Below are 25798 nucleotides of genomic sequence, written 5' to 3'. Positions count from 1 at the left end.
TCAACTACATATAATAATATCACTTGGTTCTGGTTTGAGATAAAATTTCACAGCAAATCACATTTTTATTTATTTTTAATTTTATATTATTGGAACATTTTAGGTAGGCAATATAATGACATTCATCATTGGAAATTTGCACCTTTCCATAATATCTCTTGATTCTTATTTTTCCCCCTTCCCCTGCTCTCCCTTCAACCCCTCCATTCCTCCCTATTTACAAAGACTTTGTTTCCATTTTTCTATTTTCTCATATTAATTCCATTCCCTTCTTTCCTTTCCCCTACCCCTCCCACTTCCCCTTCCCCTTTGCCCCTTTTCTTCCTATTTCACATTATCTATTATACATTTTAGTGCATATTTACACTTTCAGTTTCTCACACTAAATACTTTGGTATTTACACATGTGTATCCTATTTATTTCACTTAAGAATATCACTTCAATGTGCATCCATTTAGCTATAAATGTCTCTAATTTCTCATTTGTTATGGCTGAGTAGTACTCCATTTTATATATATTAAAGAAAACCATTTTCTTTATCCAATCTCCAGTTGATGAGTATTTGGGCTGCTTCCAAGTTTTAGCTATTAAAAATTGTGCTGCTATGAACATGGGTGCACATATATCACTGTGGTATGATTCTTTTAACTCTTTGGGGAAGATACCCAGCAGGGGAATAGCTGGGTCAAATAGGACTTCTAGGCCTAGTTCTTTGAGGTAGCTCCATGCTGATTTCCACAGTAGTTGCACCAGACTACACTGCCACCAGCAGTGAAGCAGGGTTCCTTTTTCCCCACAGCCCCTTCAGCATTTATTATTGGTTGATTTCATGATAGCAGCCATTCTTTCTGGGGTGAGGTGGAATCTCAGCTTGTTTTCATTTGCATCTCTTGAATGACCAGTGATGTTAAAACATTTTTTCATATGTTTATTTGCTATTTCTACTTCTTTTTCTGAGAAATGTCTGTTCATTTCAGATGCCCATTTTTGGATTGGGTCTTTAAATTTGGGAGGTGTGATTTTTTTTAAGTTCTTTATAGATTCGAGATAGTAGACCTTTGTCTGAGGAAGAGCATGTGAAGATTTTTTCCGACATTGTGGGTTGTCTCTTCACACTGCTGGTGGATTCTCTTGCTGTGCAGAAGCTTTTAAAGAAGTAGAGATCCCACTTGTTGATTGTGCTAGTTCACTGGCAACTGAACGTTTGTTCATAAATTCTTTTCCTACCCCAATGTCTTCAAGAGTTCTACCTAACCCCTGTTCCAGCTGATTCAGTATTTCTATTTTAATATTTAGATGTTTAATCCATTTTGATTTTAGTTTAGTGCATGGTGAGAGATAAAGGTCTAGTTTTAGTCTTTGGCTTGAAACCCAATTTCTCCAGCACCATTTATTAAAGAGGCTATCTTTTCTCCAGTGAGGGTGTTTGGCTACTTTGTCAAAGATGAAAGGGCTGAGTGTGTCTGGAGTTGTTTCTGCATCTTCTAATCTGTTCCACTGGTCTTCAGGTATGTTTCTTTGCCAGCACCGTGCTGTTTTTTATCACAGTAGCTTTATAGTACAGTTTCAAGTTGGAGATTGTGATACCCCCTTCCATATCTGTGTTACCTAGAATAGCTTTTACTATTCTGGGTCTCTTCTGGTTCCAAATGAATTTTGGATTGTTTTCTCAAGGTCCATGAAGTATGCTGCTGGAATTTGAATTGGAATTGTATTAAATCTATACAGCAGTTTTGGAAGTATGGCCATTTTCACTATGTTGATCCTTCCTACCCAGGAGCAAGGGATGTCTTTCCATTTTCTGATATCATCTTCAATCTCTCTTTTCAGAGTGTCTTTGATTTCTTTTGTTAGGTCAATTCCTAGGTATTTCAGTTTTTTGGATGCTACTGTGAAAGGAATTGTTTGCCCTAATTCTCTCTCAATGGGTCTGTTGTTCGTGTAGAAGAAAGCTGTAATTTTTTTGTGTTGACCTTGTATTCATCTACTCTACTGAATTTGATTAATAAGTCTAGAAAACTTTTGGTGGCATTCTTGGGGTCCTCTACATAGAGTATCATGTCATCTGCAAATAAAGACAATTTGACTTCTTTATTTCCTATCTTTATTCCTTTTATTTCATTCTCTTGTCTAATTGCTGTGGCTAATGTTTCCAAAACTATATTGAACAGGAGTGGTGATAGTGGACATCCTTGTCTTGTTCCTGATTTCAGTATGAAAGGTTTCATTTTTTGACCATTTAGTATGATATTGGCTGTTGGTTTTTCATAGATGGCTTTTATCAGTTTGAGGTAGAGACCATCTGTTCGAATTTTTTGTATGGTTTTTATCATAAATGCATGTTGGATTTTGTCAAATGCTTTTTCTGCGTCTATGGAGATAATCATATGGTTTTTGTCCTTGGCTCTATTGATATAGTGTATTACATTGATTGATTTGCATATGTTGAACCATCTCTGCATCCCTGGGATGAATCCCATTTGATTAGGGTGTATGATCTTCTTGATGATCTTCTGCATTCTACTTTCCAGGATCTTTTTTTATATCCTTTTATTGGTACATTTTATGTATACAGTATGACATTCATCATTGGAAATTTGCACTTTTACATACTCTCTTGGTTCTTAATTTTTCCACCTTCCCCTGCCCTCCCTGCAACCCCTCCATCCCTTCCTATTTACAAAGAGTTTCCTTTTTTTCATTTTCTCATATTAATTCCATTCCCTTCTTTCCTTTTCCCTACCCCTCCCGCTTCCCCTTCCCCTTTACCACTTGTCTTCCTATTTCACATTATCTATTGTACCTTTTAGTCCTTATTTACACTTTCAGTTTCTCACACGAGAAAGCTGTTCATTATTTACACATGTGTCCTGTTTATTTCACTTAAGAGTATCACCTCAAGTTGCATCCATTTAGCAATAAATGTCTCTAATTTCACATTTTTTATGGCTGAGTAGTGAACCATTTTATAAAAAAAAAACAAACCCACATTTTCTTTATCCAATCTCCAGTTGATGGGCATTTCAGCTGTTTCCAAGTTTTAGCTATTACAAATTGTCCTGCTATGAACATGGGTGTACATGTATCACTGTGGTATGATTCTTTTAATTCTATGGGGAAGATCCCCAGCAGGGGAATAACTGGGTCAAATGGGAGTTCCAATGCTAGTTCTTTGAAGTATCTCAATACTGATTTCCACAGTGGCTGCACCAGTCTACACTCCCACCAGCAGTGGAGCAGGGTTCCTCTTTCCCCACAGCCCTGCCAGCATTTGTTATTGGTTGATTTCATGATAGCAGCCATTCTTTCTGGTGTGAGGTGGAATCTTGGCTTTGTTTTCATTTGCATCTCTCAAATGACCAGTGATGTTGAACATTTTTTCATGTATTTATTTCCTATTTCTACTTCTTTGTGTGAGAAATGTCTGTTCATTTCAGATGCCCATTTTTGGATTGGGTCTTTAAATTTGAGAGGTCTGATCTTTATAAGTTCTTTATAGATTTGAGATAGTAGACCTTTGTCTGAGGGACCAATGGTGGAAATTTTTTCCAAATTGTGGATTGTCTCTTCACAGTGGTGGTGGTTTCTCTTTCTGTGCAGAAGCTTTTTAGTAAGAAGAGATCCCACTTGTTGATTGTGCTAGTTCATGGGAAACTGAGGTTTTGTTCATGAAGTCTTTTCCTACCCAAGTGTCTTCAAGAGTTCTACCTAACCTCTCTTCCAGCCAGTTCAGCATTTCGGTTTTTACATTTTGATCTTTAATTCATTTTGATCTTTAATCCATTTTGATTTCAGTTTAGTGGATGGTGAGAGATATAGGTCTAGTTTTAGTCTTTGGCAAGTTGAAACCCAATTTCTCCAGCACCATTTATTAAAGAGGCTGTCTTTCCTCCAGTGAGGGTGTTTGGCTCCTTTGTCAAAGATGAGAGGGCTGAGTGTGCCTGGCATTGTTTCTGCATCTTCTAACCTGTTCCACTGGTCCTCGGGTCTGTTTCTTTGCCAGTACCATGCTGCTTTTATCACAGTAGCCTTGTAGTATAGTTTCAAGTTGGGAGTTGTGATATCCCCTGCCATGTCTGTGTTACCTAGAATTGCTTTTGCCATTCTGGGTCTCTTGTTCCAAATGAATTTTTGGATTGCTTTCTCAAGGTCCATGAAGTATGCTGCTGGAATTTGAATTGGAATTGTATTAAATCTATATAGCAGTTTTGGAAGTTTGGCCATTTTTACTATGTTGATCCTTCCTACCCAGGAGCAAGGGATGTCTTTCCATTTTCTGAAAGCATCTTCAGTCTCTCTTTTCAGAGTGCCATAGTTTTCAGAGAAGAGGTCTTTGATTTCTTTTGTTAGGCTGATTCCTAAGTATTTCAGTTTTCTTGGATGCTATTGTGAAAGGAATTGTTTGCCCTAATTCTCTCTCAGTGAGTCTGTTGTTCGTGTAGTAGAAAGCTATTGATTTTTGTGTGTTGACCTTGTATCCAGCTACTTTACTGAATTTGCCAGTTCAGAGAGTCCAGGTGGTTGAGTATCAGATTATTCCATCTTGTTTCCCTTTGGGGTTGCTGTAGGTGATCCAGAAGTCTGTTTTTGAGGATTGTTTACGTGTCTTCTCATTTCCACAGTGATGGTGGGGGTGTGCTTCTGGTGCCCGTGCAGCTCAGCTTCTCTGCCCTAGGAGCTTGGGATGGCAGGGGGGAGCTTCCTTCTGGGTGCTGGGACTGGCTCAGCTTCTCTGCCCTACGAGTGTGGGATGGTGGCAGGGGAGCTTCCTTTCAGGTGCTGGGACCAGCTCAGCTTCTCTGCCCTAGGACCTTGGGATGGTGGTGGGGGAGCTTCCTTCTGGGTGCTGTGAGTGGCTTAGCTTCTCTGCCCTAGGAGCTTGGGATGGCAGCTGGGGAGCTTCCTTCCCGGTGCTGGGACCGGCTCCTACTACTTTACTGAATTTGGTTATTAAGTCTAGAAGACTTTTGGTGGCATTCTTGGGGTCTTCTATATAGAGTATCATGTCATCTGCAAATAAAGACAGTTTGACTTCTTCATTTCCTATCTTAATTCCTTTTATTTCTGTCTCTTGTCTAATTGCCATGGCTAATGTTTCCAAAATTATGATGAACAGGAGTGATGATAGTGGACATCCTTGTCTTGTTCCTGATTTTAGTGTGAAGGGTTTCATTTTTTGACCATTTAGTATGATATTGGCTGTTGGTTTTTCATAGATTGGCTTTTATCAGTTTGAGGTAGAGACCATCTATTCCAATTTTTTGTATGGTTTTTATCATAAATGCATGTTGGATTTTGTCAAATGCTTTTTCTGCATCTATGGAGATAATCATATGGTTTTTGTCCTTGGCTCTATTGATATAGTGTATTACGTTGATTGATTTTCGTATATTGAACCATCCCTGCATCCCTGGGATGAATCCCACTTGGTTAGGGTGTATGATCTTCTTGATGATCTTCTGCATTCTATTTCCCAGTTTATTAAGGATTTTTGAATCTGTTCATTAATGAGATTGGCCTATAGTTCTCTTTTTCAGTTGGGTCTTTCTCTGCTTTGGGGATCAAGGTGGTGCTTGCTTCCAGGAATGAATTTGGGAGTATTGCTTCCCTTTCAATTTCACTGAAGAGTTTAAGCAGTAGTAGCAGTAGTTCCTCTCTAAATGTCTTGTAGAATTCAGCTGTGAAGCCATGAGGAGCTGGGCTTTTCTTAGTTGATAAGTTTTAAATTATGTTTTCAATTTCATTGATTGATATTGGGTTGTTTAGAATTTTTAGGTCTTCTTCATTTAACTTTGGTAATTCATATGTATCTAGGAATCTGTCCATTTCCTCAGTGTTTTCCATCTTATAGGCATATAGTTTCTTAAAGTAGGTATTGATGATCCTCTGGATTTCTGCTGGGTCTGTTGTAATTTCACTCTTTTCATTCCTAATTGCATGGATTTGGGCCTTTTCTTTCCTTTTTTTGATAAGATTGCCTAATTTGTCGATTTTGTTTATTCTTTCAAAGAACCAACTCTTGGCTTCATTAATTTTTTTGTATCATTCTCTTCATCTCCATTGAATTGATTTCTGCTGTGATCTTTATAATTTCTTCTCTTGTATGAGCTTTGGGTTTGTCCTGCTCTTCTTTATCTAGAAGCTTGAGGTTCAGCATCAGGTTATTTAATTGGGCTTGCTCTGTATTCCTCATATAAGTATTCACTGCTATGAGTTTCCCTCGTAAGACTACTTTCATTGTGTCCCATAGATTCTGTTATGTTGTACTGTCATTGTCATTTAATTGTAGGAACTGTCCAATTTCTTCTTTAATTTCCTCTGTGACCCATTGGTTATTCAGAAGTGTGTTGTTCAATTTCCACGTGTTTATGAAATTTTTGCCATTTCTTTTGCTATTGATCTCCAATTTCGTCCCACTATGGTTTGATAATATACATGGGATAACTTCAGTTCCTTTGCACTTACTTAAACATGTTCTATGAGCAAGTATGTGGTCTGTTTTGGAGAATGACCCATGCACAGTTGAAAAGAATGTGTATTCTAATTTTCTGGGGTGGAACACTGTGTAAACATCTGTTACGTTCATTTGTTCAAGAGTTTGATTGAGTTCTAGTATTTCATTGCTTATTTTTTGTCTAGTTGATCTATCTATTTGTGACAGTGGGGTATTGCGGTCCCCCACTACTATTGTCTTAGTGCTTATTTGATTTTTCATGTCTGTTAGTTTTTGTTTTATATAGGTGGGCTCACTAGTGTTTGGTGCATAGATATTTATGATTGTCATCTCTTCCGGTTGGATTGTTCCCTTTACAAGGATGTAGTGTCCTTCTTTGTCTCTCTTAATCAGTATTGGTTTGACATCCATTTGGTCTGCAAAGTGAATAGGTACTCCTGCTTTTTGGGGGGTTCCTGTTGCATGGAGTATTGTTTTCCACTCTAACTTTCAGGCTATAAGTTTTTTTTGAGTTAAGTGTATTTCTTATATGCACCATATTGTTGGATCTTCCTTCTTGACCCATTCTGCCAGTCTATTTCTTTTGATTGGTGAATTGAGACCATTCATATTGATTGTTACAATTTATACGTATTGACTTATCAGTATCATGACTTTTTCTTTTTGTTGGATTCTCCTCTTTACATTTAATTTATTGTCATTTCTGATGGGTTCATTCTGCTTTGCTTCCTGGGGTTGTGATCCTCAATGTCTGTTCCTAGGATATTGTCTAAAATTTTTTGGAGTGCTGGTTTGGTATTCATGAAGTTCCTAAGGTGCTCTTTGTCATGAAAGTATCTTATTTCTCCATCAATTTTGAAAGACAGTTTTGTAGGGTACATTAGTCTGGGTTGGAGGCTGTTTTCCTTTTGAGCTTGAAATCCATCACTCCAAGCTCTTCTTGACTTGAGGGTTTGCATTGAGAAGGCTGCTGTAATTTTGATGGACTTTCCTTCATATGTGATTTGTTTCTTTTTTCTAACTGCTTTTAGAACTTTGTTCTTCTGTTTGGTTTCTGTTATCTTAACAATTATATGCCTTCGTGTAGATTTTTTTTTTATCAAGGCTAGTTGGAGTCCTATATGCCTCATTTATCTGTATGTCAAGTTCTTTTACCCTGCTTTAGACGTTTTCTGCCATTTCTTCTGTGAACAGTTATTTTATGTCATCTGCACTCTCTCCTGTTTCTTCATTGACTCCAGTCTCTCTTATGTTATTCTTCTTTGCGTCATCTAACAGCTGCTGGATTGATTTCTCGTGTTCCCTTACAATTTTAAAGCAATTTTTCTTTTCCTGGTCACTAATTGCAATCTTACCTTCTATGTCTGAAATTTTTTCCTCACATTGGCTCCTTCTGCTGTGTAGACTTTCAATGGAGTTTTTTCCATTGAAATCTGCAAATCTGTTTGCATCTGTTTTATGGATTCCATTTGCTTCCTATGTTAGGATTCCACCATGTTCCTCAGCTCCTCTCTAGATTTATTAATGATGTCTTTCACTATGAGCACAATCTCTGCTGTTATCTGAGAAATTATTTGATTTCATTTTTTCCAGATCCTCTTTTTTTGCCAGTTCAGGGAATCCAGGTGTTTGACTAGCAGAGTGTTCCATCTCATTTCCCTTTGGGGTTGTTGTAGGTGATCTAGAAGTCTGTTTTTGAGACTTGTTTATGTGTCTTCTCATTTCGATGAGCTGGGGGTGCTTTTGGTGCCCTCATGGCTCACCTCCTCTGTGCTGGGAGCTTTGTTACCGTGGCCCCTAATCACCTTCCTCTGCGCTAAAGTCATCACATTTTAATGAGGCACAACTGATTATTCACTGTCACTTCTACATGAGTCTGGTTAATGAAAATCACTTGCTAGGGCTTGTCAATTTTTTATGCAATGCCAGTTTTATGTATTATTTTTCCAAATAATGGTTTCTAACATTTTTATACTTATGTTCTCCCTGTGTTGTATATTTTTTGACTTGGCCAAAATTCTTATATACTGAGTACATTTTCCTTATTAAATAAAAAGCCAGTTGTGACTGATTTTCTTACAGGATGTCATCTCTATCCCTCTAAATTCCTTCTACAATTCCAGTTCTTCCAAGGGATAGTCTCCAAAATTTCCTGACTGTACCATGCCCTTCTGTCCCACTAGCCATTTTTTTAAGTTATGTTCTTCATATGGTGCCTCTTCCCCTGACCCTTGCCTGTGAAAATCCTGCCAATTCAAAAGCTCACATGATTTTTTCCCTATGAAACCTATCTTCTTCCATCTTGCTCAAATAATATATTATTATCTGTAAAATAGAGTACTACTCAGCCGTAAAAAATGAGAAATTAGAGACGTTTATAGCTAAATGGATGCACATTGAGGTGCTACTCTTAAGTGAAATAAATAGGACACACGTGTAAATACTGAGTAGTTTCTCTAGTGTGATTAACTGAAAGTGTAAATAAGGACTGAAAGGTATAATAGGTAATGTGAAATAGGAAGAAAAGGGGCAAGGGGAAGGGGATGTTGGAGGGGTAGGGGAAAGGAAAGAAGGGAATGGAGTTAATATGAGCAAATGAAAAAATGGAAACAAAGTCTCTGTAAATAGGCAGGGATGGAGGGGTTGAAGGGAGGTCAGGGGAAGGGGCAAAAATAAATAAAATTTTATCATCCTCTGAACTTTTCTAGAATTTTCTCACTATTTTGATTTAATTTTCTTTGAAAATTGTGATATGTATTTATTTCATGTATAATTAAATTATGTTTCCTATGAGCAAGGACTAAAAATAGTGATATTAGTAGATTTTACAGTTTCCAGTGTACTTTTATGTTACTTCACTTAGTTCAACAATTCTCTGAGAAATTTTTATTTTCTACATTTACCAATAATCAGACAAGTTTAAAAGGTTAAAATTTTTGCCTTAAGTCACATAGCTAGTCAATGGCTCTGACTTGGGGTGATATCTTCATCGCTTATGCTATTTTTTTTAGCATACCATGTTAATTCTTATAATAATATCAAAGAAGAATATAGTTAATAGCTTTGCTGGAGTAATTATAAGAGGCCATAGTAGACTATGCTTTCTTTCTATACAATGTGAAGAATGTTGAAAATTTCTCTTTTATGGAAAAATTTTAAATATTCTATAAGAAGCATATAGTGAACTCCTTTGCACTCAGCTACCACCTGCAACAATTAACAGCAGTTTGACCATCTTGTTTTATCCATTCCCAACACTTTTTTGTATGTCATCTTATAATTTATTTTTCTTCTTAGTATCTCAGTATTCACATAACATAGCTACAATTTAATTATTACACCTAAATATTAGCAGTAACCCCTTAATATAATCTGATATCCCATCTGTTTTTAGTTTTCCTCAGTTATCTCTTAAGTGTTATTTTATAGTTAGCTTGTTCCAGTCAGCTTCCAAACAATGCCTGATCATTGAATTTAGCGGATGTGACTGCCAAAGTAGTCTCACCTGTTATCTTTAACCTGAGAAAAACTGACCCATTTTCACAAATATAAATATTTCATTCTGAGTTATACCAATATTGATTAATTTCCATTGAGGAAATATTTGTCAGAGTAAGCTTCATTAAGTCAATTTAATTTTATAATTTATTTTCACAATGAAATTAAGCTATATCCACTTTTTCAGGCCAGAATTAACTACTTTCTTTTCCTAATTTTATAGAACTTGATTTTTAAAATCTGTTATACATTATGGAAATCAGTAAATAATGTCAGCCAAGCACTTGGACTCTATGAGTATTGTCATTATAAATTCCTTGTATTTCTTTCCCTCTGTTAATTTTAAGTTTATTATGATCAGGGACTTCATTTTTCTGTGGATAGAGGCTTAGCAAATATTTGTTGAATTATTTAAAATTGAAATACTATGCACTTTTTATTGCCAAAATTAAAGAACATGTGAATTTTGCTAATTAATTTCAACTGAGCACTGGCAGGTTGCTACAGTATAACATCAGAAATATATCATGTTTTTATGCCAGCATAGTTTTCTGATATCTGTGGAGGGACTGAACAGTTTGTCCAGAAATTTTCTTGCCTATGTTCCCAGCTGGCAGTGGCAGCAGGGTATTTGATAACCAAATATGCTGTGCTTGTAATAGCTCCACCAGCCTGGGTGTTCTAAGGCTATGAAGTACTAGGTTTCAGGAAATACAGTGATATTCATTTTTATATTACTTTTTCAGTCTCTTCCCAAACCCTTTGGTTAGTGAATTTGCCTGAGTTACAGTCTGGAAATTTTTGTCATTCTGCCACATTCTCTGTGCCAGTTTAGTTTGATTATCTGGTATTTCTTAGTGAATCTTGTTTTTCACAATTATTTTCAATTTGTATTTTGTCTTGCACACACATTGATCCCCTCCATACACAAACACACAGTATTTGTTACGGCTGTTTAGTAGTACTTAATGGCCGACCATACTATCCTATATCATTGCCATTTATAGCCCCACAGTATTTCAAAGGTAAATTGCAGGGATATAGATCTCACTATTCTGTGTGATGAAGAAGAATAGAGTTAAGATTTGACAGGAAGCTTTATAAGTAAATATATTTTAGAGCTAGGTGTTTAAAATATATATATTCTCCTCTAACTTTGGGGTACTATTTGTTGTCTATATTATGGGGAACCCATTTGTGAATGTTTAGGATTATTTACTATTCAGTTTTAATATGTTTTTCTGATTACATAAATAATGTATATTCATTCTGAGAACTTGGAAATTAAGAAATTGCCAATGATTATATAGCCTCAATCTTTCATTTTGTTATACAACAAAGAATATTATTATAAGACAGTATTAAAGAGATCAGTTTATCCTCTCCCTATTCAAAAGAGCAAGGCTAGCTTTATGTGGTAGTAGAAGTTTCCATCTAAGAGGGACTAAGCAAAAATTATAGTCCAAGTCTCCTATCTCCTAGTGTAATGTACTTTCAGGTATTTCAAGCAAAGAAGTAGAAGGTTTAACATTTGATAGAAAATTTAAAATTAAAAAAAGCAACCAGAATTCATTTTTTTCCTGGTTTGCTGTTATATTAATTTATTCTATTATTATTTATTATAGTTGGTATTTGTTAAGAACATTCATATAGTAACTTTTCTAAAAAGGAACTTAAGTCATTATGCAGAAAGCATCTCCAAGTAAGTTGAACAAACTTTGTGAAAATTATTAAAGGATTGAGGGGAACTGGAAGGAAAGCCCAAATTAATGACGTTTCAGAGACCTTGAGGGAAACCTGAGAACTGACAGTTGCAAACACTCTCTTGGAGACTGTTTTAAAAATTACTATAGAAGAAAAGATCTGGTTTAACCACCTCTGTGTTCATTTGACCTTTAAATTCTACACAGCAAGTTCTTAAATATTTACTGTAGGTGATTTTATAACTTTGGATTGACTGATCTTTAACTAGATGACTTAAACTGTCATGCAAACTAGTTCAGGGAAGCTACCTCCTGACTTCTATTTTGCATTTTGAAATATAAAATATAGCCCAATCTGTTGAGTCAGAGTGAATTTGTGTTCAAAATCCCTTGTGTACAGCAATCTTGACTTTATAGAACTTAAATTTGCTTCTCTCCCAAACAGGCACATTATTACCTCCCACTCACATTGCTGGTGTGAGGATTCAAATGATAATTCACTGAAGGGCATTTATATGCATGCAGCAGAGAGCTCCATAAATGATTTTCTTGTCTTTCTTTTTGTTTGCACAAAACAAAAGATCTGAAATTTCTTCAAACATTCCTTGAAGAGATTTCTATCCACTTTAGCAAGAGCAAATCACATGATTTTGTTTTACTTTTCTTCACTTTTCCTCAAATTTTAGTAATTATTATCTGCAGGTTATATGTGAGTTACTGGTAAGAGAGACTTAAAACAGGGGGGTGATCGCACTCTCAAAGGGCAGGTCTGCTTGCAGAGACAGCTGGCTTATTACTAGAGTACTCTGTGGGCAGAGGCAGTGCTTTAGGAACCCAAAACAGGAAAACATTCTGGAACTGAGAGTTAAAGGATAAAGTGATAAGTCAGGTTAGCACTACAGGCAAGTGAAAGTATCTTTGAAAGCTAAAGGGATGAGTGGAAGATGACAAATGGACAGGAAAGTTTGGGCTGTGTCTTAGTTACTTTCTCATTGCTGGAACAAAGTACCCACAAGTGAAAGGAGGAAAGGTTTATTTTAGCTTATAGTTTTAGAGGTTTCAGTCCATAGTCGGCTGGTACCAAGGCAGGGCAGCATGGCCCAGTTCATAGTGTAACACGCAGAAGGTAGCGAGACTTCCTTCTGTTTCCCCTTTTTATTCCATCCAGGCTACAAGTTTACTAGTTGGTGCCACCCACACCCAGGGGATGTCTTCCCTCTTCAGTTAGTCCATCATCCACAGCCAGAACTATGCTAAAATCAGTGGACTAATTTCAGTGCCACACACCCATAATCCAATATCACACACCCATGATTCAATCACTCCCCGAAGTCCCACCTATAACCGCATAAGGCTTTGGGAGTACATCTAGATACAAGCCATAACAGGCTGTTCTAGTCAGAAGAAATGTCATGAACACAGATTTGGAAGTACAAAAGTAATTGTTCTAGAGACAGCTGATAGAATCAGTATAAGTGAGACTTGGCAATAGCAAACTTCCAAGTTTATCTGCTGTTGTCAGATTCTTTCAAGTCACCAATCCTTCAACATGTAAGTCCCAGAACAATCACTCTTAGCTCCAATCACCTTCCTAGGTTTATGGTCCTTTGTTTGCTTTCTATTCCTCATTAGTCCTTTTCTCTGACCCTATTCCCTTCTCTTTCTCCTTCACAGAATACAGGTAGTGCTTCTTAAATTCTGTGTTTTCTTCTTGTCCAGGAAGACAAGCCCAGAAGTTCTTTTTCAGTAAACAATTTTACTGCTAACCTCTCTGAGGAGACAGGATAATTAAAGTAACAAAGCTGAGAAAGCTACAAGAGTCCCAGAATCCTTCAGAGTTCTTAAAGTCATGGTCCCAGAACTTTTCTCTCACAGACACTAAAAGTCTGCCTATTTCTGCCCTCAGTTTGATTCCAGTCTGTGGGATTTATTTCCTGTCCCCCAAAGGGTGTTATGACTTCTGCCTCTGTAAATCCTTCTTTCCAAAATATTTTCGTGAAGAACTTAACAGGACTAAGCAGTAGTGATAAAAATAAGAGCCATTTTCATGAGATAATTGGTGTTTGTTAGGATATCTTATTCCACACATTCTTTCTCTTTTTAAAACTTTCACTCAGTAAATCTTAGCTTCTATAGATTTAATAATGATGTAAAATTTATTTCGTGTTAATTTTTTTTAAAGGATACAAATTTTATATAAAGAATAAAGAAAAGATAAGTAATCATAGGAATAAAAAGACAATATTAGCAGATGGTTTCTTAGAAGTTGCATATTGAGTGATGTTTTGTTTTCTAAATTTCCCAGGGATAAAAGTGAGTATATATAATTTTTATGGAAAAATAAGACATTATTTATGTATTTATTCAATTACAATAATCCTGAGGATTTTCTGTTCTAGGCAAAAACTGTGATTGGAAGGAACAAATTGCTGTAACTGTTTCATTTTGTCCAGGATATTTACAGAAATTCCTTCCTAAATTATTCTTCCAGCATTTCCTTGAAGGAACTATCAGAGCGTCTTAAAATGAAGTAGGAAGTGACCTGATGAGATCTGTGATTTAGAAAAAATAACTAAACAAATTGTGGATTGCCCTTTTGTGAGGCTGTAGGTGGGAAATCAAATCAGACCTTTCCAGGAGACCAGGAGAGGATGAGCTAGTTGAGGGATGAGATAATGAATAGAGAGGAAGGAGCAGATATGGTAAGCAGGCACTTAAAAGTAAACGTGTTCAAAATTAAACTCTCCTTTTTAAACTACACTTCCCTCCCCTCTCCAGCAAATTTATTTCTCCTCCTCTAATTCATTCTGAATAAATGACATGATGACCTACCATCCTGTGGCCCACGATAGAAACTAATTTCTTCATCTTCTCATCCTCCATCCAGTCCATCACTGAGTCCTGTTTGTTCTTTTTCCTAAATATCCCTTAGGGCTATCCATTTTTCTCTAACCCTTGGAAGGCCATTATCATCTACTGCTAGATGCTTGGTGGAGTTTTTTTGTTTTGTTTTGGTGGTACTAGGGATGATCCCAGGGCTTTCACATTGAGCTACATTCCCCAAACCCTATGTATTTATTCACTTACTTACTGACTTTTGAAGCAGGGTCTCAGTAAGTCACCAAGTTCCCCAGGCTGAACTCCAGCTTTCAGTCCTCCTATTTTACCCTCCCAGAGTGCTGGGATTACAGGTGTGGACCACCATGCCGGGCTACAGTTTGGATTTTTAAAGAAGTTTACAAACTGCTTTTCTTTGCTATCACTTTTTTCTCTTTGTCAGGCCATTCCATCATAGTGATTTTCCAAAACTGACAGTCTGATCCTATTACTGCTCTAATTCAGTGGTTTTTCTGTGCTTTTAGGAAGGAGTGCAAACTCTTGGCTTCCAAGGCTTTGCCAGAGCTAGACCTACCTACCTTTCTAGCCTTGTTTCTTACTGCTTTCTTACTACTTTGGCCTTTCCCACAAGTCTTTCCACACACTCTTCTCTTATATGAAACATTTCCCTCTGTCCTTTTTCCCTGTATTTCTTAATACTTTGACATTTCAATTTAAGTATCACTCTGTGGTGGCCCTCCTCCAGCCTTAGGCTAAATCTTTAGGCGTCTTGATTGCCTCAGATGATGGCACACACTATGGGCATCTGTAACATTTGTTTAATTGCTGATGTTTCCTACTAGACTGTAAGATGTGAGCATGGTCAGGGCCTTTACCTATTTATTTACCATGTGTCTAGCACCACTACTCCAGCACTGTTATCTTGGGTGCTCATACAGTTGATGAATTAGACACGAACGAAGCTGAGGAAGAGAAGGAAGACGAAAGGAAACAGAAAGGAAGGGAGGAAAAGGAAAGAATGAGTAGGATGAAAAATATTAAAGTTTTATAGATTGGGACCACAAAGATCCTAGTGATATTTAAGTGAAATTACAGGGGTGGGGATGGAAAAAATACTAGTAAAATATAAAAAATATTTAAAAATCATTCAGCAGCATGATACATAACAGTACTATTATATTGGGATTAAAAAAAGAAACAAATAGGTTTGGATGGGAGCCTAATGAGTTTGGTATGAACATCTGGTACAGAAGTTCAATTGACAAGAATAGGGGATCTCATGTAGAACTTAGGAAAGAAGTATGCGCCATATGTGAGGACTCTGGTCATGGGAGTGGGTGAGATTACCCAGAGAGAGTGTCTGGAGCAATGGATTTCTGGAGACCCTAACATTTAAAGAGACATAGAAAAAGCTCCTTGGCAGTTAGGATCTTATCCTACATCTATGGGAACTGGGAGCTCTTAAACAGTGCATTTGAAAAAGTATGGCTGATCCAACAACTTTGGAGGTGGAAGGAGACCAGAAACTCCCTGATAGTAGCTTTTTATGACTCATTGCTTTTAGAAACTCCTTCCTATTTCTGACATTATAATGCATTTATGATGTTTGCTTTTGTCTAGGATCACTGAATTTAACAGGGTTGAAAAGTTAACAGACATTTTACTCATCTGATTTTATCTATTTAAAATTTTATGTTTATTGCAGGGTACCATTTAAAGCTTCATAGATATTGTTATTGACATGCAAATGTGAAAGTGTGATTTTCCTTCTTTGTGCTTCTGTGCTGAGTTTGAGATTATTTTGGATGAAATCCATTTAGATATTGAAAAGATTCCTAGAGAGAAAATGACACATTATTCTTGCTTTAGTGAATTTGTCAGTTTGACATTCAGCTCTGATAATCTTGAATCTTTTGTAGATGAAATAAATTGCATCATTCACAAAATTTGTGCAGTTATTATTACAAGGCCATAACTCAGCACAGAGTCCATTATTCAGTATTCCTACTAACATGATCATCATTTTATTTTACTAGGATTTGATTCCATTTTCTAATACTTTCCAAATTTCCTGTATTATTCGTTCATTTGAAAAATATTTATTGAATGCATTATTTGTGTCGGGTACTATGCTGAACTCTGGGGATATAGTGACCAAAACAGCCATGATTCCTGCCTTCCATAACACTCAATAAATACTTATTTAATTGATTTAAATTTCCATCTTTGGTGCTTTAGAATACTTTTCTTTTTAAGATAATTGAGTACGTAATATAGATACCAGTAATAATAACTATTTCTCTATTGAGCTTCTGCTATTTTTAGCAGTACCATTAACAAACTAAAATAATATAACTTTGAGAAAGTAGGTTTCGTTACAATTTTAGTATATGTGCTGCCGAAGCGAGCACAAGAAAGTAGGTTTCAGTAAAACATTCTTCTGATTTTGCAGGAACTTATCTCCAAACAAAAGTCTGTTTTGTTTAATGCTATCTGTGTAATTACAGGGTGTAGGAAAAAACAAGATTGTTGACAGATTCCTTCAACTGCTCAACAGACCCCGAGAATATATCCAACTGCACAGGTGAGAGTATTAGACCCACCAGTTCTTAACATCTGATTTAATTATTCATCTTTCTCCTAATACAATTTAAATATACTTTCTCAAAGGCTGTTTTTTTTTTGGTACCGGGGATCGAACTCAGGACCTTGCGCTTGTGAGGCAGGCGCAGCCCCACTGAGCTAAATCCCCAACCCTTCAAAGGCTCATTTTTAAAACCAGTTTCATTTCTGTTCCAACTATTCTTATCTTTCTTCTCCTTAAAAGGTAATAAGAGCATGCAAAGTTTATTTTCAAAGTGAGTAATAACTTTATAAACATGAATTAATAGATATTTTGTGGACAGAGAGTGATGAACATTATATTCTAGGAGTAGATCTCAACATTGAGGAACTTAAGTTAGAAGAAAAATATGTGGCACTTAAGCAAGCCTGTTCTCCTGACAAAAAGCTAAAATAGCTCACAGGGAGAAACAGCAAAACTATATGGATCTCAGGTATAAGACAAGCATGTAAAAGTATGTTATTAGTGTCTCTTTACCTTCCTTGAAACACTTTGTGGATTATTTACTTTTGTATGGTCAGAATGGTGGTTCAGGAAGAGCTTTCATGCAAATAAATTTTCTCAAAATAAACAATTTTTAGCTTTATCCATGAACCTGTTGCATGTTTTTGAAAATGAAATCTAAGCAACAGAGCCACTAGACTTTAAAAGTGAAGGCAGGGAGCGGGGCATGGAGACAGAGCAGAAAATATACCAATATATGTCAAGAAATATACCAGATATTTAGCAACCTAAAACTAACTTATTATTGTTTTATCCTTGGAAATTAAAAAATATATATATTGTGCAGTAGAAAGAGCATCGGATTGAATTATAAGATTCAGCCTCTGGTTTGGGTTTTGTTAAATTGTGAGTTTTTGAGAGAGAATTGTAGGAGCATAGAGGGCAGTTAGTGGATCAGAGGACCAAAGGAAAGTTGAGATATGGTGAAAACTCCTTATTGGGATTTATACTTCTAGTAACAAAGTAGCAGTACCAGATTAGTCCTACCCTTGTAAAGATGTATAAAATTGGATGAAATTCCAAACACTAGGAAAGGAATAACCATCAGGGATCTGTAGGCTGAAAAACTACCAGAGCTCCTACACGATTGAGAACACTTCTAGTATTCAGAAGATAATCGCATAAAGTTTATGCTTTAGAAGATTAATGTATCCCTGTAGTAAAAGCTACTCTATACTCATGCTTTAAAAGTTTAACAATAAGCCTTGAATAAACAATGATGGTTGTTATTTACATTATTTTGCAAAGTCATAAAAAATGACTTTAAAAATAAAATCAATGGATTTGGGGGTAGGCAAGGAGGAATATGTTGACAAAATCAAGGTGATTCAAATATAAATTACTGCTACCTGAACATAACTCAACACTCAACTAAGAAAGACTGAAGAATCTCAATAGTCAATAACACCATTAGTAATGGCAAACCTTCAACCGAAAATTACTAGACATATGAGAAAGGAAAAGTGATTAGTAGAAACAGACTCAAAAATGAAAATGATAGAATTAGCAGGCTAGGACTATAGAACATTTGCCATTAAATTTGCACATTCAAGTATTTAAAGGCAGAAAATGAACATAATGAGGGAATAATTAGAAACTCTTAGTACAGATGACAACCCTAAGCAAAGTAGCTTCATCTAGGAGCAATTGGAGTCTCAAAAAAAAAAAAAAAAAAAAAGAGAAAACAGTATCTAAAGAAATATAGTGGGGAGTTCCGGTGCCTGCCTTGCAAGCACAAGGTCCCAAGTTCGATCCCCGGTACCAAAAAAAAAAGAAATATAGTGGGAATGTTCCAAAATTTGATGAAAAATATAAAGTCACCAATCTGGAAAGCTCAATGAGCCTAAAGCAAGACAAACAGCCATCACTGGCACATCATAATCAAATTATTGAAAACAAAGAGAAAAATCTTTAAAACAACCAGAGCTAAGAAGAGAGAGAGAGAGAGGCTGCATATAGAGAAACATTGAAAAAATGACTTATGAAAATTTAGAATTTAATGTAAAACACAATCCAATGAAACAGTTGCTTTTAAAGTACTAAATGATAAATAAAAATTTAGCATAAAGTAGTATATTCAGCAGAAGTACTCTTTATGTGGGCAAAAATAGGCACTTTTAGATAAAGACAAAAGTTATTTTTCATCAATATAACTCCATAATCAAAGAAAATAACAATTCAGTATTTGCCATGGACATGGATACAAAATTAACAAACCCAACCATATATAAAACAGATAATATGCCATAGCAAAATGGATTTTAGCAGGGTATGGTGACCCATGTCTGTAATCCCAGCACTCAGAAGCTGAAGCAGGAAGATTGCTGAAAGTTCAGTGCCAGCCTGGGCTACATAGTGAGTTTAAGGCCAGCCTGAATTGCATGGCAACACCCTGTCTCAAAAAAAAAAGTGGATTTATCCCCAGAGCAAGGTGATGAGTGCCCCTTTTGTGGTATTGGGGATTGAACCCAGGGCCTTTGTACTGAGCCACATCCCTAGCTCTTTGTGTTTTTTTATTTTGAGACAGACTAGTCACTAAGTTGCCCATCTAGTTTTGGCTTGCCATCCTCCTGCCTGCACCTTCCAGAGTGCTGGGATGTGCACCATTATCCCTGGTTATTGTCCCCATTTTTATTCCTGGTATTGACTACCTATCTCCAGAATCAGTTTTTCCAGGGAGTTATTAATATTATTGACTGTTCAAAGGATCAACTTTTGGCATTGTTGAACCTCTCTTTTGTTAAGTTACCGGGGATCAAACTCAGGACCTTGTGCTTGTGAGGCAGGTGGAGGAACCATTGAGCTAAATCCCTGGCAAGTTTGTTTTCTATTTCAATAATTTCTGATTTTGTCTTTATTATACACTTCCATTTATTTATTTATTTATCTATCTATCTATCTATCTATCTATCTATCTATCTATCTACTTATTTGACCTAATGTACTGTTCTTTTTTTTTTTTTTTTTTGTACCAGGGATCAAACTCAGGTCCTTATGCTTGCGAGGCAGGCAGTGGAACCACTGAACTAAATCCCTGGCTATTCTTTTTTAAACTTTCAGTTATAAATGCCTAAATCACTAATTTTTAACCCTTAGTTTATAATATATATATTTGAAGCTATCTTATTTATTCTATTTTATTTTCTCAGTACTGAGAATTAAACAGGGCTTTTGCACTTGACAAGTACTCTGCTACTGAGCTGTATCACCATCCCTCCTTTTTTTTTTTTTTTGAGACAAGTTCTCACTAAGTTAACTGGTCTTGCCTTGAACTTTCCATCCTCCTGCCTCAGTCCCCAGAGTGGCTGGAATTACAGGAATATGCCACCCCACCCTTCTGAAGCTGTCTATTTTTCAGTATTTCTTTGGGTATTAGTTTTTTTACTTCTGGGTAAAAGGAGACCAGGTGGGTCATTTATAATATCTTTTTTTGCTCTTTATTTGAATATCTTTTATTAGTCAAGAACAAGATGATATTCAAGGTGCTTTTTAAAGTTCAGAGAATTAGAGGTAGCATACCTTACTTCACCTAGGATGCCTTTAAAGCTAACCTTTTGTCCTAAAATGACAAATGGTTCATAAAACAGTAGAGAGTTACGTGCTGCTAATTCTTATTCTGTAGCAATTTTAACATTGGCTAGATAAATACATAAAATATTATCTATGAAAATTTTTCAAATTCAAAATATAAAAACGTTTCAAAGTCATTTCTTTCTATTTTATAGCACCTTTTTCTATAATAAATAAAATTATATATTCATTCTTTTAATGTTTGGCAGTTGGGGAGTTTATTTTTTCATTAAATTTATTGGTACATTTTAGGTATACAGTACAGTTATATTCATTGTTGGGATCTTGTACCTTTACATGATGTATCTTGGTTTTTATTTTTTTCACCAGTCCCCTGTCCTCCCTTCGCCCCCTCCACCCTTCCCAGGGAGTTTTTATTTGATGTTGCAAGATCAGGAGAAGCTTGGCTATCCAGCCATATTTTCTTTCTTTTTTTTTTTTTCTCCTTAAATTCTTTGGTACATATTAGATAAACAATACATTTACATTTATTGGGTGCTTGTACCTGGACATGATGTATCTTGGTTCTTAGTTTTTTCCCCATTACCTATGTGCCCTTCACCCCCTCCACCCTTCCCTATTTACATAGATTTTGTTTCCATTTTATTTCTTTTCTCCTAATTTTTCCTTTCCCTTCTTTCCTTTGCCCTTCCCCTCCCACTTCCCCTACCCCTTTGGACCTTTTCTTCCTATTTCAAATTATCAATTATTCATTTTAATTTTAATCCTTATTTACACTTTCAATTTCTCACACTAGAGAAACTATTCGGTATTTACACATGTGTGTCTTATTTCACTTATGAGTATGGTCTCAATGTACATCCATTTAGCTATAAATGTCTCCAGTTTCTCATTCTTTATGGCTGAGTTGTACTCCATTTTATAAAAAAAAAAAAGCAAACCCACTTTCTTTATCCAGTTTCCACTTGATGGGCACTTGGGCTGTTCCCAAGCTTTAGCTATTACAAACTGCCGCTATAAACATGGGTGCACATATATCACTGTGATATGATTCTTTTAATTCTTTTGGGGAGATAACCAGCAGGAGAATAGCTAGGTCAAATGGGACCTCTAATCTTAGTTCTTTGAGATATCTCCATACTGATTTCCACAGTGGTTGCACCAGTCTGCACTCGCACCAACAATGGAGAAAGGTTCCTTTCTCCCCACACCCCCGCCAGCATTTGTTATTGGTTGATTTCTTGGTAGCAGCCATTCTTTCTGGGGTGAGGTGGAATCTCAGAGTTCTTTTCATCTGCATCTCTCAAATGACCAGTGATGTTGAACATTTTTTCATATATTTATTTGCTGTTTTCACTTCTTGTCTGAGAAATGTCTGTTCATTTCAGATGCCTATTTTTGAAGTGGGTTTTTGAATTTGGGAGGTCTGATTTTTTTCAGTTCTTTATATATTCTAGATAGTAGTCCTTTGTCTGAGGTACAGCTGCTAAAAAATTTTTCCCATAGTGTAGGTTGTCTGTTAGCTCTGTTGGTGGTTTCTCTAGCAGTGCAGAAGCTTTTTAATAAGATGAGATCCCAGTTGTTGATTCTTTGTGCTAGCTCCCGTGCTACTGAAGAATTGTTCATAAAGTCTTTTCCTATGCCAATGTCTTCAAGAGTTCTACCTAACTTATCTTCCAGCAAGTTTAGTGTTTCTGTCTTAATATTTAGATCTTTAATCTACTTCGATCTTAGTTTAGTGCATGGTGATAGGTATGGGTGTAGTTTTAATCTTTGGCAGGTTGAAATCCAGTTTTTCCAATACCCTTTATTAAATAGGCTATCTTTCCTCCAGTGAGGGTGGTTGGCTCCTTTGTCAAAGATGAGGTGGCTGAGTATGTCTGGAGGTGTTTCTGCATCTTCTAATCAATTCCACTGATCCTTGGGTCTGTTTCTTTGCCAGTACCATGCTGTTTTTATCACAGTAGCTTTGTAGTATAGTTTCAAGTTGGAGATTGTGATACCCCCAGCCATATCTCTGTTGCCTAGAATTGCTTTTGATAGTCTAGGTTTCTTCTGATTCCAAATGAATCTTTGGATTGTTTTCTCTAGTTCTGTGAAGTATATTGTTGGAATTTCAATTGGCATTGCATTAAATCTATGTAGCAGTTTTGGAAGTATGGCCATTTTCAGTATACTGGTTCTTCCTACCCTGGAACAAGGGATGTCTTTCCATTTTCTTATATCCTCCTCGATCTCCTTTTTTAGAGTGCTGTAGTTTTCAATGTAGATGTCTTTTGGTTCCTTTCTTAGGTTGATTCCTAGATATTTCATTTTTTTGGATGCTATTGTAAAAGGAATTGTTTCCCTAATTTCTCTCTCAGTGAGTCTGCTATTTGTGTATAAGAAGGCTATTGTTTTTTGAGTGTTGACCTTGTATCCAGCTACTCCACTGAATCTGTCAATTAAATCTAGAAGTCTTTTGGCCAAGCTTTTTGGGTCTTCTATGTAAAGTATCATATCATCAGCAAATAACGACAGTTTAACTACTTCCTTTCCTATTTTTTATTCCTTTTATTTCTTTCTCTTTTCTAATTGCTGTGGCTAATGTTTCCAGAACTATATTGAACAAGAGTGGTGATAGTGGGAATCCTTGTCTTGTTCCTGATCTTACCGTGAAAATTGTCAGTTAGTATGATGTTGGCTGTTGGTTTTTCATAGATAGCCTTAATCAGGTTGAGATAAAGACCTTCTATTCCAATTTTCTGTAGCGTTTTTATCATGAATGGGTGTTGGATTTTGTCAAATGACTTTTCTGCATCTATTGAGATGATCATATGGTTTTTGTCCTTGACTCTGTTAATATTTATTACATTTATTGACTTACGAATGTTGAACTATCCTTGCATCCCTGGGATAAATCCAACTTCGTCAGGGTGTATGATCTTCTTAATGACCATCTGTATTCTGTTTGCCAATATCTTATCGAGGATTTTTACATCTGTGTGCACTAGGGAGATTGGTCTGTAGTTCTCTTTTTGGGTTGGGTCTTTTCCTGGTTTTGGAATCAAAGTAACACTTGCTCCCAGGAATGAATTTGGAAGCCTTGCTTCCTTTTCAATTTCCTTGATGAGTTTAAATAGTAATGGTGATAGTTCTTTAAATGTCTTGTAGAATTCAGCAGTGAAGCCATCAGAACCTGGGCTTTTCTTTGTTGGTAAATTTTTTATTACATTTTCAATTTCACTCATTGTTATTGGTGTGTTTAGAATTTCTATATCTTCTTCCTTTAACTTTGGCAATTCATATGTATCTAGGAATCTGTCCATTTCTTCTGTGTTTTCCATTTTATTAGAGTACAGGTTCTCGAAGTAGGTATTTATGATCCTCTGGATTTCTGCTGGGTCAGTTGTGACTTCACCTTTTTCATTTTTACTTGCATGGATTTGAGCCTTTTCTTTCCTTTTTTTGATAAGGTAGGCTAAAGGTTTATCAATTTTATTTATTCTTTCAAAAAACCAACTCTTTGATTCATTAATTTTTTTATTGTTCTATTAGTCTCCATTGCATTGATTTCTGCTTGGATCTTTATAATTTCCTTTCTTGTATGAGCTTTGGGTTTGTTGTGTTCTTTTTCTTGGAGCTTGAGGTGCTGCATTAGGTTACTTATGGGAGTTCTTTCTGTTTTCCTAATATGGGTATTCACTGCTATGAATTTCCCATGTAGAACTGCTTGCATTGTGTCTCATAGATTCCTGTATGTTGTACTAGCATTATCATTTACTTGTAGAAACTGTCCAATTTCTTCTTTAATTTCCTCTGTGACCCATTGGTTGTTCAGGAGGGTGTTATTCAATTTCCATGTGTTTGTGGGAGGTTTGTAGTTTCTTATGTTATTGATCTCCAATTTTATTGCAGTATGGTCTGATAATATACAGGGCATAACTTCAATTCTTTTACATTTACTTAGACATATCCTATGAGCTAGCATGTGATCTATTTTGGAGAATGACCCATATGCAGCCAAAAAGAATGTGTATTCTGATTTAAAAGGGGTGGAACACTCTGTAAACATCTGTTACGTCCATTTGTTCAATAGCTTGGTTCAGTTCTTGAATTTCATTGTTAATTTTTTGTCTAGATGATGTGTCTGTTTGTGATAGTGGGGTATTGAGGTCCCCCACTACAACTGTATTAGTGCTTGGTTTTTCATGTCCATTAATATTTGTTTTGCATAGTTGGGGGCATTTGTATTTGGTGCATATATATTTATGATTGTCATCTCTTCCTCTTGGATTGTTCCCTTCACAAGGGTGTAGTGACCATCTTTGTCTTTCTTAATTAGTTTTAGTATGAAATCTACTTTGTCTGCAAATAAGAGTGCTATGCCTGCTTTTCTCTGGGTTCCTGTGGTGTGGAGAACTGTTTTCCATCCTTTTACTTTCAGTCTATGAATTTCCTTTTGAGATAGGTGTGTTTCTTGTATTTTAAGAGGACCCCCTAGATATCTCTATTCAATGGTATTAGGTATTTAATTTTTTATTAGGTTGGAAGTAGAAGGCTCAATATAAGATAAGTAACATTAAAGAATTTTCAGTAAATAGACTGACATTCCCACTAATTTCAATTTTGGGCATTTTTTTTTTCATTATTTACAGCTTTAGGGCTAAGTTCACAATAAAATTTAAACTAATAAAATTGCTTTAAGAGAAACACATGTTTAAAAGATCTAAAAATAGCAGTTTAAAACAAAATATTGAGGACTTCTTGATCTTCTAAGGCATTTACTTTGTTTAATGGATTCCGTCTAATGGATTTGTGATGTTACCATCTAAATAATCAGTTACTGTTTAGTTTACGAATGTTATTTGAGCAAGATTAATTACAGGAGCCATTTAAAAATGTAATCTTGATGAATGAAACTGTCATCAAACACATACAAATAAAACACGTAGTCAGGATACTTTTAAGTATGGTCATCTTATTTTTTGATGATCAGATTTCATAAAGTGAACAAGCTGAGAATTTTATGTATTTAGTTAAAATCAAAAGCATGTTTCAGTAGTATGTTTTAAGTAATTTAAAAGATTAGTGAATGTGATTATCTTTTATGGCATTCATTCCATACAGAAGAAACTGTATGTCTCATACGTACTTCTTTTTCTACA

At 35.8% G+C, this 25798-nt stretch overlaps 1 protein-coding gene across 3 annotated transcripts in view; it reads left to right on the top strand.

The window, feature by feature from the left end:
- The window catches only part of Vwa8 (von Willebrand factor A domain containing 8), a 443736-nt gene that overhangs the window by 209725 nt on the left and 208213 nt on the right, over positions 1-25798 (top strand). For all 3 annotated transcript variants that reach the window (XR_015445839.1, XM_004844253.3, XM_087197309.1), the window contains one exon: positions 17002-17078. Coding sequence is in view for 2 of the 3 variants with exons in the window: in XM_004844253.3 (XP_004844310.1) it covers positions 17002-17078 (77 nt within the window). In the remaining variant the exon portion in view is untranslated. The remainder of the gene's footprint in view (positions 1-17001; positions 17079-25798) is intronic.

The sequence above is a fragment of the Heterocephalus glaber genome, unplaced genomic scaffold (genome assembly GCF_053883595.1).
Source record: "Heterocephalus glaber isolate CG9 unplaced genomic scaffold, H.glaber_assembly_v1.0 deba00001666, whole genome shotgun sequence".
NCBI lineage: Eukaryota > Metazoa > Chordata > Mammalia > Rodentia > Bathyergidae > Heterocephalus > Heterocephalus glaber.
Note: the sequence above shows the minus strand (reverse complement) of the source record. Positions and strands in the feature narration are given on the sequence as shown.